This window comes from Macaca thibetana, chromosome 16, assembly GCF_024542745.1.
Source record: "Macaca thibetana thibetana isolate TM-01 chromosome 16, ASM2454274v1, whole genome shotgun sequence".
In the NCBI taxonomy this organism is placed as follows: domain Eukaryota; kingdom Metazoa; phylum Chordata; class Mammalia; order Primates; family Cercopithecidae; genus Macaca; species Macaca thibetana.
In genome coordinates this window covers 73,702,971-73,719,974 of record NC_065593.1, presented here as the reverse complement: position 1 = coordinate 73,719,974, position 17,004 = coordinate 73,702,971, and the positions used below count along the sequence as shown (strand labels likewise).

Here is a 17,004-nt window from a genome sequence, read left to right as displayed (position 1 = left end):
TCAACAGAACAGTCAGAGATGATATGAGGAGTGGACCAATTAAAAGGGTAGTTCCAGAACCAATTCCATAAACAGGATCTTTCATCCCTGGCTATCCTTATCTGGTAACAGTCTCATTTTGTCTGGATAGGGTTCTTAAGGTTTCTGAGATTATATTCAGTTCTCCCACAGAAATAGGAGATTCTTTTCTTAACTTAAAAAAATTAATCATTTCTCCATTCTCTCCAATTTTTCGACATGTATTTTATAATTTTTCCTCATTAATAACATCACAATAAACATCCATCAGCACACATCTCGCACACTGTGTTTTTTAAAAATAAAGTCTTAGAAGTAGAATCAACAGGTAAATGGAGACACAGTGTTAAAATGATCCTTCAAAAAGGTTACACAACTTCACATGCCCAGCAGAAATGCATGTCACTACCTGTTTCCTTAGGCCTTCATGAATTTCTATCTGTGAGTTAGGTGGAAAATAGCTTATTGCTGTTTTAATTTTTTTAAACTTTACCAGTGAAAATAAAGATTTCTTATTGTCAATTTCTACCAAAAATTACATTGGAATTTTGAAAGAAATTGCACTGAATTTATAGGTCAATTATGGGAGAATTACCATCTTGACAATATTGAGCTTTGTAATCCATAAACAGAGAATAGCTCTCCTCTTATTTAGATATTTTTAACATTTCTCTCAGGAATATTTTGTTTTTAATACTTAAGTCTTCAATTTATTTTGTTTACTTGTAAATATTTTATTCTTCTCAATGTCATTATGAATTAAATGGTTTTCTTAATTTCATTTTCAAATATTTCACAGATAGTATATAAAAGTGCGATTTTTACATATTTTATCCTGTAAGCTTGTTTAAATCAGGTATTAGTTCTAGTATATCTTTAATAGATTTTGTGGAATTTTCACTATACAGGATCATAATATTTGATACATTTGTACTTCTTTCTTTCCATTCTGGATACATTACTATTGTTATTATTGTTATTATTATTACTATTATTTTGCCTTGGTACACTGGCTAGAACTTTCATTACAATGTTGAATAAAAGTGGCAAAAGCAGACATCTTTGCCTTGTTCTTAGGAGGAAAAGAATTAAATCTTTCAACATTAATTTTATTAGCTGTGGAGTTTTCATAGATGTCCTTTATTAGATTGAGTAAATTTGCTTCTAGTCCTAATTTGCCAAGAATTTTTAAAATCATAGATTGTGCTTGATTTTTTCAAATGCTTTTTCAGCCTTTATCAAGACAATCATGTGATTTTTTTCCTTTATTCTATTAACATGCTGTGTAACATTAATTGATTTCCTAACGTTAAAACAATCTTGGATTCCTGCGATAAATCCCACTTGGTTGTGGTGTATAATTGTTTGCATATGTTGCTAGATTCCGTTTACCAAAATCTCATGAAGGGCTTTTGTGACTACTTTCATGACAGGTATCAATCTATAGTTTAATAGTGATATATTTGTCTGGCTTTGATATCAGAGTAATACTTGCCTCACAGAATTAACTGAGAAGTATTCCTTCTTCCTCAATAGTCTGAAAGAGTTTTCAAAGAATTAAAATTATTTCTTCTTTAAATAGTTGATATAATTCACCAGTGAAGCCATTTGTCTTAGACTTTTCTTTGTGAGAATACTTTAATTGGCAATTAAATTTCTTATTCTATTTCAATTCAGATTTTCTATTCTTGGGACAGTTTTGATAATTTGTATCTCTCTAGAAATTTGTTCATTTATCTATGTTGTACAAATTGTTGGTATACCAAGTTTTTAGTAATATCACTTTATAATCCTTTCGTTTTCTATAAAATCAATAGTGGTATCCTATCCTTTGACTCCTAACTTTGGCAATTTCCAACTCCTCATTTTTACAGTTTGTCAGTCATGCTAAAGTTTGTCAATTTGGTTGATCTTTTCAAAGAACCAATACCTGGCTTCATTAATTTTCCATATTTTTATGTATTAAATCTTAGCTTTTGCTCTAATCTTTATTTTTTTTTAATCCTTTCTTCCACTTGCTTAGAAGCTTGCTTTGCTTTTCTTTTTCTGGTTTCATCAGGTGAAGTTTAGGTTACTGATTTGAGAACTTTATTTTTGGATATCAGTGTTTAAAGCTATAAATTTTTCTCTAAGCACTGCTTTAGCTGCATTCTATAAATCTTGATATGCCATATTTTTGTTTTAATTCACTTTAAAATATTTTCTAATTTCCCTTGTAATACCTTCTTTGACCCATTACTTATTTAAAATTGGGTTATTTAATTTCCAAACATGTGAGGATTTCCCAGATTTTCTTTTGTTGTTTACTTCTAATTTATTATTGTCAAGGTCAAAGAATACACTTCATATTTCAACTCTTCTAAATTTTAAACTTGTCTTGTATCCAAGCATATGGCTATCCTGGAGAATGTTCCATGAGTGCCTGCAGTCATTGGGTGGGGTGATTTAAATCATCACCCAAGTCTCAGACGCACCCAGGAGCGGCACAAGTACAAACAGATCCAAAGAAGCACAGCAAAGGCTTTGAAACAACTGAAACTGGAATCCGCCCACAGAAGATGAGACAAGACTTTCTCACTGAAAAGAACTGGGAATTCTAACAGGACTCAGAGATTACAAAACATTCAGTATATACTCTTTCTGCTTGCATATTCTTTCATTCAGTACGATTTTGAGATCCATCCATGCTGCTGTATCAATAATTCATTCCTTTTCACTGCTGAGTAATATTTCATTGTACATACCACATTTCATTTATCCTTTCACCTTCTGAGGAATATTTTGGTTGCCCAAGTTTTGAGCTTTTATGAACAAATCTACTGTCAGTATGTGTGCACTAGTCTTTGTCTAGACATGTCTTTATTTCTCTTAAATACATAGGAATGGAATGACTGACATATGGTCATTGTGTATTTAGCATTTTAAGAAAATTGGCAGCTTTCTAACGTGGCTGTACTATTTTATGTACCCATCAGCAGTGTATAAGAGCTTCAGTTGCACCACAACTTTGTCAGCACTTGGTATTGTCAACCAGTCTTTATCATCTTAGTCATTCTAATGAACGTGTAGTGGCATCTCATTTTGGATTTTAATCTGCATTTCCTTGATGAATGATGATGATATTGAGCATCTTTTCATGTGGTTATTAGTCATTTGTATATCTTCTTTTGTGAAGTGTCTGTTCAAATCTTTTGCCTGTTTTTAATTGGGGTGTCTTTTTATTATTGAGTTGTAAGATTTCATTTATATTTTAGATGCAAGTTCTTTGAAATACATGTATTGTAAGCCTTGTCTTCCATTTTCTGGTATGCCTTGTTTTTGTTTTTTTAATGATGTCTTTCAAAGAGCAAAAGTTTTTAGTTTTGGTGAAGTCTAATGTAGCAATCTTAACTGAAATTTAATTTCCAGTTTTATTGTATTGTGATAAGAAATATGTGTTCTTGGACATGTTAAGTTTTAGAAATATACTGAGGGTTCCCTTACAGTCTACTAAGTCTGTTAACTGTTTTATGAGAACAGAGATTTAATATGTTGTGTCTAAATGGTGGAAAGTTGAAATACAGATTAAGATGGCAGACAGGAGGCAGGACTAGCTTGCAGTTCCTCTCCGACAGCCAGAGCAGTGTGTGGGGACTCACATCGTGAACTTTCGCTCCAAGAACTACTGCAGGAACATAGCAGGAAAGCTGAGGGAATCCACAGACCCTTGGAAAGAACTGGATCACTGCTGCAGGCTTGCTTTCTCAATGGGAGGCTCATGGTCTGGGGCAAGTTCTCAGCCCTGATTGCCAGATGCCTGGAAATAGACTCAGTACTGTTAGAAGGGTACAGTGGGAGTTAGACTGGCCTTTAGGACTGAGGGCTGTGCGGGAGCAGGGTTAGGCCTGTGACTGCTGGCTTTCCCCCACTTCCCTGGTGACCTGTATGGCTCAGGAGAGGCAGCCATAATCCCCCTGGAAATATAACTCCACTAGAGTGGGAACCACACTCCTATCCCCCACAGCAGTCACAACCAGCCCCACCCAAGGAGAGGCTGAGCTCAGACATGCCTATCGCTGCCCCCACCTGGTAGTCGTTCTCTGCCTAACCTGGTATCAGAAGACAAAGGTCGTAATCTTTTGTGAACTCTACGGCCCTGCCCACCGCTTGAGAAAATGGAAGACTTAAGCCGATGTCCCTAGGGCAAGTTTGCATCCTCCCTATAGGACCATAACTGATGCACTCTTGAAGTGCCACCTCCTGGCTGGAGGCCAAACACAAAACCAGCGCACTAAACAAAAACAGAACCAAGGATCCTCACACAGTCCACTTCACTCCCCTGCTATTTCCACCAGAGCAGGTCCTGGTACCCATGGCTGCAAGATGTAAAGACAGATCACATCACAGGACTCTTTCCAGACACTCCCCAGTACCAGCCCACAGCCTGGTAGCTCTGCTGGGTGGCTAGACCCAGAAAAACAAAAACAATCACTACAGCTCTGCTCTTAGGAAGCCCCATTCCTAGGGGAAGGGGGAGAACACCATATCAAGGGAGCACCCCATGGGACAAAATAATCTTAACAGCAGCAAACCCCAGATCTTCCCTCTGACATAGTCTACCCAAATAAGAAGGAACCAGAAAAAATATTCTGGTAATATGACAAAACAAGCTTCTTTAACACCTCCAAGAGATCATACCAGTTCACCAGCAATGGATCCAAACCAAGGGGAAATCTCTGAATTGCCAGAAAAAGAATTCAGAAGGTCAATTATTAAGCTAATCAAGGAGGCATCAGAGAAAGGTGAGGTCCAACATAAAGAAATCAAAAATGTGATACAGAATACAAAAGAAGAGTTTTCAATGAAACAGACAGCATATATAAAAAACAATCATAATGTCTGGAAATCAAGGACACACTCAAAGAAATGCAAAATGCACTGGAAAATCTCAGTTAATAGAATTGAACAAGCAGAAGAAAGAACCTCAGAGCTCGAAGACAAGGCTTTCAAATTAACCCAATCCATTAAAGATGAAGGAAAAAAATTTTTTTTAAATGAACAAAGCCTCCTAGAAGTTTGGGACTAAGTTAAACATCCAAACCTAAGAATAAATGGTGTTCCTGAGGAAGATGAGAAATCTAAAAGTTTGGAAAACATATTTGAGGGAATAATTGAGGAAAACTTCCCCAGTCTTGCTAGAGACCTAGATATGTAAATACAAGAAGCACAAAGAACACATGGGAAATTTATCACAAAAAGATCATCACCTAGGCACACAGTCATCAGGTTATCTAAAGTCAAGACAAAGGAAAGAATCTTAAGAGCTGGGGCCAAAAGCATCAGGTAGCCTAGAAAGGTAAACCTATCAGATTGACAGCAGACTTCTTGGCAGGAACCCTAAAAGCTAGAAAGGAGTGGGGTCATATTTTTAGTTTCCTTAAACAAAACAATTATTAGCCAAGAATTTTGTATCCAGTGAAACTAAGCTTTATAAATGAAGGAAAGATACAGTCTTTTCCAGACAAACAAATGCTGAGAGAATTCACCACTACAAAGCCACCACTACATGAACTGCTAAAAGGAGCTCTAAATCTTGAAACAAATCCTCTAAATACACCAAAGCATAAATCTCACAGGACCTATATAACAATAACATAATGAAAAAAAAAACAGTAGGTATTCAGGCAACAAATAGCATGATGAATAGAATAATACCTCACATCTCAATACTGACATTGAATGTAAATGGCCTAAATGCTCCACCTAAAAGATACAGAATGGCAGAATCAATAAGAATTCACCAACCAAATTTCTGCTGTCTTCAGTAGACTCACCTAACACATAAGGACTCACATAAACTTAAGGTAAAGAGGTAGAAAAAGATATTCCATGTAAATAAACACCAAAAGCAAGCAGGAGTAGCTATTCTTATATCAGACAAAACAAACTTTAAAGCAACCACAGTTAAAAAAGACAAACAGGGACATTGTATAATGGCAAAAGGACTAGTCCAACAGGAAAATATCACAATTCTAAATATGAATGCACCTAACACTGGAGCTCCCAAATGTATAAAACAATTACTACCAGACCTAAGAAATGAGACAGGTGGCAACACAGTAATAGTGGGGTACTTTAGTACTCCACTGACAGCACTACACAGGTCATCAAGACAGAAAGTCAACAAGAACAATGAATTTAAACTATACCCTACAACAAATGGACTTAACAGATATTTACAGAACATTCTACCCAACAACTGCAGAATATACACTCCGTTCAGAAGGACATGGAACATTCCCCAAGATAGACCATAATAGGCCACAAAATGAGTCTCAGTAAATTTAAGAAAATCGAAATTATATCAAATACTGATGGGAATGTAAAGTAGTACAACCACTATGGAAAACACTGTAGAGATTCCATAAAGAACTAAAAGTAGATCTACTGTTTGATTCAGCAATCACACTTCCAGGTGTCTACCCAGAGGAAAAGAAGTCATTATATGAAAAAGATACTTGGGCACACATGTTTATAGCAGCACAATTTGCAATTGCAAAAATATGGAACCAGCCCAAATGCCCATAAATCAACGAGTGGATAAAGAAATCGTGATATATATACGTACATACATACATACACACACAGACATATATATACACACACACACAAACACACACACACACCATGGAATACTACTTGGCCATAAGAAGGAACAAAATAATGGCATTCACATCAACTTGGACGTTATTGGAGACCATTATTCTAAATGAATGGAAAACCAAACATCATATGTTCTAACTTATAAGTGGAAGCTAATGTATGAGGACACAAAGGCATAAGAATAATACAATAGACTTTGGGGACTCAGGGAAGAAGGGTGGGTGGGGGAGGTGAGGGTTTAAAGACTACACACTGAATACAGTGTACACCGCTAGGGTGATGGGTGCACCAAAATCTCAGAAATCGCCACTAAAGAAATTATTCATGTAACCAAGCACCACCTGTGCCCCAAAAACCTATTGAAATAAAAAAATAAAAAAATAAAAAATAAATACATAAGTAAATAAAAATGTTAAACTTGATCAGCTATTCCACTCCTAGGTACAGTAGTCCCTCCTCATATGTTCTAAGAGCCTCAGTGGATGTCTGAACTTTGGATAGTAACAAACCCTATATGCACTATGCTTTTTACTATATAGCTGCAATGTATAGGGCAGGTAGGGTATACAGCATGGATATTCTGGATAAAAGGATGAGTCATGCCTTGAGTAGGACACAGCAGGACGGCATGAAAGTTCATCAAGTTACTCAGAACAGTGCACAATGTAAACCTTATTAATTCTTTATTTCTGGAATTTCTCGTTTAATATTTTTGGACTGTGGTTGATGGAAGGTAACTGAAACTACGGAAAGTGAAACTTTGGATAAGGTGGGACTACTGTACTTATTGGAATAAAATGGAAACATATGTCTACAAAAGTAAAAGTAAAAAAATAAAATCCTAAAAAAGAAAAAGTCAAAATACAGCTGTCATATAATTTGTTAGTTACACCCCATTTGGATTTTACCCACTGACCTGTCAAAGATGGAGAAAAACATATGAAAATATCCCATGATTATCTATGTCCATTTCTCCATGTATTCCTAACATCTTTTCATATTTCAATTGAGTACTCTTGCCTTTAGCATGCAAAAATATATCCCTTTGTCCAGTTTATTGACTTGTATTGATCTAATTTGTATGACAGTGTTACAATCCTACTTTCCTTTTTTTCTGAATATAAGTGATATATTTTCATCATCAATTTAATATAATTTTTGTGTTAACTTTATTTTAGTTATAACTTCTACAAACAGCATATTCATGGATTTAAGTATTCTAATCAATACCATTTTACTAGAAAAATTTAACCTATTAATGTTTATTATTACAATTATATACTCTACCTTATTTTGGACATTTTATAGTATTTCTGCTTCTGTTCCTTTGGCAGCATCTCCTCTCAAGCTTTGCTTTTTATCTTTTCAAGATTTTTATAAGAAAGTACAACTTGCTAATTTTATTAATGCTCATATTTAAACATTTCAAAATTATTTTTACCTACATTTCCCTAATTTTAAGAATCTTATGAGTCTCACATATTTATGACAAAGAGTTTTAGTATACTTTGCTTCTCCAACTCTTGCTATTCATCTACTTTTGGTCCTTGTTAATGTAATCTAGGGATATAAATTCAAGTTGTTAATACATTTGTATTTTCTGTTTTATATACCTTCCTTTTCAAAAAATAAATTAATATTAGAATTCTAAGTATAAGTGTAACAAGTATTTAAATTTGTTTCTACTTCTTTGGGGTTCCAGGGTTCTCTACTCACCCTTTCATATGATGGTTCCTTATGTGTGGGAAGTCTTATGCTTCATTTCTGGATTGGTTCATGTTTTCATACAAATTTTTTCCAGAAAAATGTGGTATATATTACGTGAGCTCTTATATATAAGAACATGCTTTCCTATTGTTTTTGTAAGCAAAAAACTCCTTGGTTGTGTATAAAATGGAATCACCACATTTTTTTTTACTGCATGCATATTACATACATGTATATTACATGCATTACATTATATGTAACATGAATGGTGCAGTTTCAGCCTACTATCCCCTGGCTGTGGATCCAGGCATTTCCGCACTCCTGGAGGCTGGAGAAGGTCCCCGCTTCCCTAGCTGGCTCAGAAGTGCTTGCTCCTGCTGTCTGGCTTCTTCCTGCTGTCCGTGCCCACTCTGATGTTGGAGCAAAGTTAGGGCTGAGTCTGGGTACTGTCGCAGCCAGCCAGGTGGGCACACACTCAGGGCAGTACTGACATGCCAGCCTCCTGCTGCCTCAGCCACCTCTTTACTTTGGCTGCCAATAAGCATAGGAGGGAAGCCAAGGGGGTGCTGATGGCAGCTCACTGCTGGCCTGCAGGCAACCCTTGGCACCTACAGCCTAGGCACCATGAACAGCAGCAGGGGGCAGACAGGCTCCTGCTCATAAGGGGGTGGGTCCCTAGTGAGGCCTCAGCTTCAGGCCAGGGAGGGCCTAAAGGCTGGGGGCCTGGCTTAAAGTCCCACAGACTGGAGTGGGAACTCCTGGTGCCTTTTCTGGGCCTGCCCATGGCTGCCCATGGACCAATCAGTGTGCACTTCCTCCCATCTGAGGCCCATAAAAGCCCCAGGCTCAGCCAGACAAGAGCAGATGTGGGGACAACCAGCTGCAGAGGGGAGCTACCAACTCCAGGGCCTCCTCTCTCCTAAGAGCTGCAGATGTCAGGACAACCAGCTGCAGAGAGGAGCAACTCATCCGAGGGCCTACTCTCTGCTGAGAGCTGCAGAGACATTGGGACCACCAGCTGCAGATAGGAGCAACCCACTCCATGGCCTCCTGTCTACTGAGAGCTGGGGAGATGAGAGGACGACCTGCCTACAGAGAGGAGAAACCCACTCTAGGGCCTCCTCTCTGCTGAGAGCTGCACAGATGATGGGACTGCCTGTCTGCAGAGAGGGGCTTACCACTCCAGGGTCTCCTCTCTGCTAGGAGCTGAACACTCAGTGGGACACCCTGGCTGCAGAAAGGAGTTAGCCACTATGAGTCTCCTCTGAGCTGTTCTATTGCTCAATAAAGCTCCTCTTTGTCTTGCTCACCCTCCACTTGTCTGTATACCTCATTTTTCCTAGTCACGGAACAAGAACTCAGGACCTGTCGAATGGCAGGGCTAAAAGAGCTACAATACAAACAGGGCTGAAACATGTCCCCTTGCTCACCTTGTTGCAGGCAAAGAGAAGGAGAGAAGAGCTGCAGCCCTGTGGGGACCCCAGACCAGGGCACTCCCAAGCCAGGGCTATGACTTCCTCTTTGGGTTCCTGTGGTTCCTGGCATCTCCAAGCTTCAGGTACCACCACATTCCCCAGTGACAACTGTGGAAGCTGCTTGCAGTATACCTGGTCCAGTCACAGCCTCGCAGAGAGCTGACACCCATGCTGGCACCTGGAGCTGCCCACCCCACTGCAGCAGGTGGCATACCTGACTGCACAGTGGCCAGACCCCACACTTGCTCACACATCCCTTGCTGCTCTATGCCTGACTCACCCTTGGCAGGTGTGGGATCCAGGCCAGTAGCATAAGCCAAGAGCAGCATGTCAGGCCAAGTGGGTGGAATAAGCCCAGTGGGCCTGAGCAAAACTCAGGAAAAGGTGCCACTGGCCACGGAGGTTTCTGGCCAAAAAAATGATACCCCAGGGATCCCATAACCTAGGGCTCAGTTCTCAGTCAGATTCAAACATGAAACTTTCCTTAGGGATATTTCTCCCACCCAGTGTGTGCATGGGACTCCTAAGGAAGATAACTATAGTATAAAATCATAAATGAGTATTGAAATATTCTTTATAATCAGAAAAAACTGAAAATAAACTAAATATGCTTGAGTAGGGGAGCTGATAAAATACAGTATATTCATATGATAAAATAAATTTAGTGTTAAAAAGATTGCACTAAAACAACATGGTTAGCACACAGATACATACTATTATATACAAAAGGGCAAACAGAAATAGTACTTAAAATCTGTTCATATTCATCTAATTTTTTAAAAAACAAAAAACATTTATGCCTATAACATATTAATGCATAAATAATATATACATGTATATTATCTATGGGCATTATACATGCATATAAAATAAACTGAAATAATGCAGCCCTCCCCAGTATCCATGGGTGATAGGTTCCTGAAACCCCTCCAGATACCAAAATCCACAGATAGTCAAGTTCCTTATATAAAATGATCTAGTACTTCCATACAACCTGTGCACATCCTCCCGTGTACTTTATCATTGCTAGATTACTTCTAATACCTAATATAACATCTACATGTCACTTCTATCACATGGATTCAACATAGTCCTCTGCACATGGCAAATTCAAGTTTTACTTTTTGGAGCATTGTCAAATTTTTCCAAATATTTTCGATCCATGGTTGGTTGAATCTGTGGAGGCAGAACCCATGGATACAAAAACACATGGATACAGAAGGCTGACTGTATGCACTCAATTAATTACAGTGGATTTCTCTAGGGAAGAAAGAATAATGTGATTAGACATGAATAACAAATTAAACTAAAGCTTCACCTGAATGTTTTAGTTTATATAAACAGCATTAACAATTATTACATCTTTGCAATGGGTACCCAGGTATTCGTAATAATTCCCTTTATTCTTTTACAAATTTTGTATTTTCTTTAAAAACTAAAAAAAAAAAAAAAAACTACCACCCATCTTGTATGAGAATTGGAGACAGCCTTTGTTCTTCACAACTGCCAGTTGAAAATAATTTACTGTAACTGATCAATAAGACACTATTTATAGAACATGAAGAAACACAGACATGGTTAACTGGAGCCCCTGCTCTAAAGAAACTGATCAGTCACGGGATTTTTCTCTTAGGCTTATCTATCCTTCCAAAGCAAGGCACATGCTTGCCATTACTGCATTTATACAGGAGACTTTTAAATGATCATTCTGGCATCGCTTGAAGGATGAATCAAGTGGTAACATCTCTTTCTCATTCTGAATCTCTGACCCGATTGTATGGTTAATTTTGACACAGCTCTTTTAAAAAGTGAAATGTTTCTGTCATATTTAAGATGAGAATGTACCTTCCTACTGAGAGAGTGACTTTCAAAAAGGATGGTGTGGCGGCCTCCTTACCTGCTCTTTCATTTCAGCATAGACTTTCTCTGAGTTCAGTTCCACCTGCCGCTTAAACTCTTCCAGAGCGGCATCTGCCTGCTGGGCCTGCAACCTCTGAACTTCAGTCACACGAGTAAGCTGCTCCTCTTTTTCCCTAGAAAGGTTCAGAGAAGCTTCAGAGTTAAAATATAAAAGAACTAACATGAATGAAAGAACAATATTTAACTCCCTCTAAAATAAAATCCAGATTTTAATTTTTTTGATCCAAATCCTACAAAACTTCCCTTTAGAAATTTGACAATAATTCATCTAAAGAGAAAAAGGGTATAAACATGTACTATGTATTCTGATGAAGGGAAAACTACTTTCAAAGATTTCCCTAAAAACGAAACTGAGTAAAACCATGTGTCTCCATCAAGTGATGAATGAATCAACAAAATGCAGACTAGCTATCCAATGGTGTATTAGTCATCCTTAAAAAGGAATGAAGTTCTGATACCTGCTACAACATGGATGAACCTTCAAAACATCCAGCTAAGTGAAAGAAACCAGTCACAAAAAGTTACATATTGTTTGATTCAATTTATATGAAATTTCCAGAATAGATAAATCCATAGAGACAGACAGTAGTACTAGTAGTTACTAGGGTCTGAGAGGCTGGGGAAATAGGGAGTGATTGCTAACAGATATGAAATGAGGAAAATATGAAAATGTTCTGGAATTAGATAGTGGTGATGGTTGCACATCCTTGTGAATATACTAAGATCCACCAAACTATACACTTTAAAACAGTGAATTTTATGGTATGTGAATTACATCTCATGTCTTTTGGTTTTTTAAAAATGTACCAATAGAAAGATGTATGTCTACCAGAAGTTAATCTGCAGTGAAGTCAATGCAACAGAGAAACATGATGGCCTAAAATTACTTTACTGCCTTCTAGCAGATTGCCTAAAAGAAATGATAACCATCTCATTTCTTCATACCTTAGGCGGAAATTACATGGCTGAAAGGGTCCAACAAAACAAAAGGATTCTTTGCATGTTGATAGAAGAAAAAATTAAAGGCTTCAGTTTATAAATGCATGCCATTTAACAATAGTTAACTCTCAGTTCTAACTAGGTGCCAGGCACCATGCAATGGAATTTTATATGGTTTGGCTCTGTGTCCCCACCCACATCTAATCTTGTAGCTCCCATAATTCCCCCGTGTTGTGGGAGGGACCCAGTGGGAGATAACTGAATCATAGGGGCAGGTCTTTCCCATGCTGTTCTCATGATAGTGAATAAGTCTAACGAGATCTGATGGTTTTAACAAGAGGAGTTCCCCTGCACAAGCTCCTCTTTTTGCCTGCCGCCATCCATGTAAGGTGTGACTTGCTCCTCCTTGCCTTCCGCCGTGATTGTGAGGCCTCCCCAGCCACATGGAACTGTAAGTCCATTAAACCTTTCTTTTGAAAATTGCCCAGTCTCAGGTATGTCTTTATCAGCAGTGTGAAAATGGCCTAATACAGAATTTTATGTCTTCTCTCATTTATTCTCACAGTAAACCAGTATAAGAGTGTTATTATAGCCTTACTTACACAGAACAGGAAGGTAGGGCTGAGAGAATACTTCCAAGGTTACACACCTAGAGTAACAACAGGTCAAGCCAGGATTCCAGTCCTGACAGTGTGCTTCTAGAGTTCCTGTTGTTGGCTGCTATACCACACTGTTTTCCTGATTTTCCAGATGCCACAGGTAAGATTAACTTACTTCACCTTCCCTAAATGGGAAAGCTTAGACACATATAAAACATGTTCTTACTATTAGCTGTAACACTGAAGAATGCTGGGCAGGGGTGGGTAATTTAACTCACTCAAACCAAATTTGAGAGGAATATCATAAAGGGGAGAAAAGACATTTCTAAAACAAGAGGATGCAATCTTTTAAGACTTGGGCAAAAGGTAATACGAGTTTTTCCAGGTTATTTATCTGAGTTCAAAATCCACTCTAAGATACAAAAATGTCTAGGCTTTTCAATAAGAACGTACATATCATATAAAATATCAAAATACCAAACCTTCTTCTTCCCCACCCACCAAACTGAAAACCTCTTTCAAAGCTTAAGTGGTCAAAAGACTAATAAGAAAAAGTGTTACCTAATTTCTACTTCAGCAAGACTCTCTTGTTCCTTTATAATGAGGTTATCATTGATATAGATATAGACATATAGATATAGATAGATAGACGTGTGTGTATGTTCTCTCCTCGCACCCATATCCCATCCCCACCCCTGTATTTGGGATCCGCAAATAGGCAAATGTTTGTTGACAGGCTGAAAGAGCATGCCGTGCATGTTTACTTGTCATTTTAAACACCACCTTGTGTCTATCTCTTCATATCCCATGTATCCATCTACCTGAAGGTGACAATAATCATTGCGATCCCATGATAAACAAAACAGTTTTCCCACTAAATCCCTGTTCCTTTATGTGTCTGTTTTACAGATGTAGCCACCATTTTTATGACTTACAGAATTTAATACTGCCCCAAGGTGTGTGATGCCCTGCATGAGAGTTAAGCCATTCCAGGTCATGATGCATGCCACATGTGGCTCTCAGGGACTGCATTTTGCAGCAATGGGGTACAGGATTCTGGAAGTTTTTAAAAGCTATTCTTCAACTTGTCCACTTTAATGAACTGGGACCTGAATATCTTGTTGTTCACCATGTTTCTTACACGTTGTTAAAGGAAAATGGCCTTAAAGTTAACTGGCTGTTAAATTCTGAGGTCCTAACATTAGTGAGGCTTTTTTGCCACCTAATGTGAATATTAGTTCAAAGATAATGGTGATTAATAACTGGATATCATACTGAAGGCTGACTGCAGGGACACCACTATATGAAAGACTGAGCACTCTGATGGCTATAGAGAAGTTTAAATTGCTCTGGTGCATTTTCACTCTTCCTATATTATTCTGTGCAAGAACAGGAGGCTTTAAGTTGTATGTAGGATTTCCCTGCAACAAATGTTTAATAATTTGTTTGAATATAAAAATATTTGAATACTAAAACAGCACATGGGAACAACATAAAGTCATATAAATTGTTATTGGGTACCATGGTCTAGACCTGGCTTGGCAAATAGATGTTCTCTGGTGTGGTGGTCCCAACTGACTGGAAGGGGCTGCCTGGAATGCTCTGTTTAAAGGATTCTGAGAGCAAGCTCAGAGGGAAAGGGTGCTGTGGTTGATGAATGGTGGCACTGTTTCCAAGGCACTGGCGTTAGGCAGTGCAATGACCATTTCAGAGATTATAGTGACTAGTTTATCTTATGTTCCTCTTTACTTTTTGAGGCCCTTCTAAAAGCACTTGGGAAGACTCTTTTATAATTAAGATTAACATTTATCAAAGGATTACCTTTGGTCAGTTTGTATATAAACACAAAAGAAAGTACATTGAACATGATTTGAAAACTTTAAAAGTTTATATATCATTTACTTTTTAATTACAGAACATTAAATAGCCAAAAGAAAGATAACAAATTTTATAAAAATATTTGACCTATAGCTGAAATAGCAACTTTGTCCTATCTATGTTGAAAGTCAGTTTTTTATAATATTTGTGCAATAATTTGCATGAACTATTTAGTCAAACACTTTTAATTTAATAGGACAAATCTTTTTCTTTACTTTATAACTAATTTATGACCACATAAATCAAAGTCATAAACTTCAGCTATCCATCAGGTAATTAGAGGCCATTTTAAAATGTGAAAACCTTGCACAATAAGGCACATTGCTTTTAATTGATCACTTCTACCCTGATTTACAAATAGCAAATATTGTTGTACACTCAATTGTAAGCACAGGGAAATATGTAAAATCTAGTTTCCAGCCCCACCATACTGTCTGAACTAACCTAATAGTAACGCTAAATATCAAAGGTGGCCTCATTCAATGTAATTCAATGTTCTTGTCCAGTAAAACCATAATGAATACATTGAGCTCCACTAATATTTAGAAACCTTCTGCCCCTTTTTTTTTTTTTTTTTTTAGACAGGGTATCGCTCTGTTGCCCAGGCTGGAGTATGCAGTGGCATAATCAGGACTCACTGCAGCCTTGAACTCCTGGACTCAGGTGATCCTCCCACCTCAGCTTCTGAGTAGCTGAGAATATAGGTGCAAGCCACCACCCCTGGCTAATGTTTTTCTTTTTTGTAGAAATGGAGTTTTGCCAAGTTGCCCAGGCTGGTCTCGAACTCCTGGACTCAAGCGATCCACCCACCTCGACCTCCTACAAAGCTGGGATTACAGGCATAAGCTGCTGCACCTGGCCCCTCTGTCTTACTATAAATTAAATCTGTCAATTCAAATAAATAGGTGATAATCATTTTAAGGAGGGATCCATTTTAATTTCTACAAGGTAATGAAGCAGAAGTGAAAATGTTGAAGCTTTGAAACAGACAAAGGTCTGCTCCTATCACAGGAACAGCGCTCCTTTTTACTATGATCCCAATAGTGCATCCTGCAAGGAGGAAAAAAGGACTTTGAAGATTTTTTTTTCCCCAGTGGAACTAGTTGTTGGGCCAAGTAGAAATGCATCACTCAAATGCCTTAAAGCTGGGCCTCCATGAAGATAAAAAGGTGGAAAGAAAATTTGCTTTTTAGCTCTGATTTATTTATAAAGTGCAGTAAATTTTCCTCATCTGAGTATATAAAGGATAAAGAAAAAAAGAAGCTGCATTCTTAAACAACCACAAGCCAGCTCAGATTAAAGGATGTTCTGAAGTACATGATTATTCCAAAAAGGGCAATAAAATATAGGGAACTAATGGATGACAGTTTAGTATTTTTGAGCTTTACAAGCTAACACGTATATGGACGGGTGAACCTTAATTTGAAAATCTTCCTTCTGCACATTTCTGTTCCAGTACGTTTAATAAAGATGGCTGCGATCCAACATGTATGTATAAGGCTTCACATTACAGTCTACTTCATTTGCTGCCAGCTTGGCATCTCCCCTGGAAACTCCAAGAAAAACAACACAAAACAAGAAACTTCAAACAAGTCTGAGAAACAGCTAGAAGAGTCCCCATGCCCTTTCCAGCTGGGCTGGAAAACAAGACTTCCAAGCAGCAATATCACCTATGTTCATGGCTGCGGGTTGTTCCTTAAACTGATTAAATGGAATGAGTCAAAAATATTTAAAATAATACATTTCATAAGCATGATAAGTGAATAAACTGCTTTGGCCTCTTCTTCACTTGACTTTTAAAACTAGTAGTCTCTGCTAAATTCTAG

At 37.7% G+C, this 17,004-nt stretch overlaps 1 protein-coding gene across 15 annotated transcripts in view; it reads right to left on the bottom strand.

Moving 5' to 3' along the window:
• The window catches only part of CEP112 (centrosomal protein 112), a 537,631-nt gene that overhangs the window by 324,724 nt on the left and 195,903 nt on the right, over nucleotides 1–17,004 (bottom strand). For all 15 annotated transcript variants that reach the window (XM_050762401.1, XM_050762392.1, XM_050762393.1 and 12 more), the window contains one exon: nucleotides 11,740–11,875. In XM_050762401.1, the coding sequence (XP_050618358.1) occupies nucleotides 11,740–11,875 (136 nt within the window). The remainder of the gene's footprint in view (nucleotides 1–11,739; nucleotides 11,876–17,004) is intronic.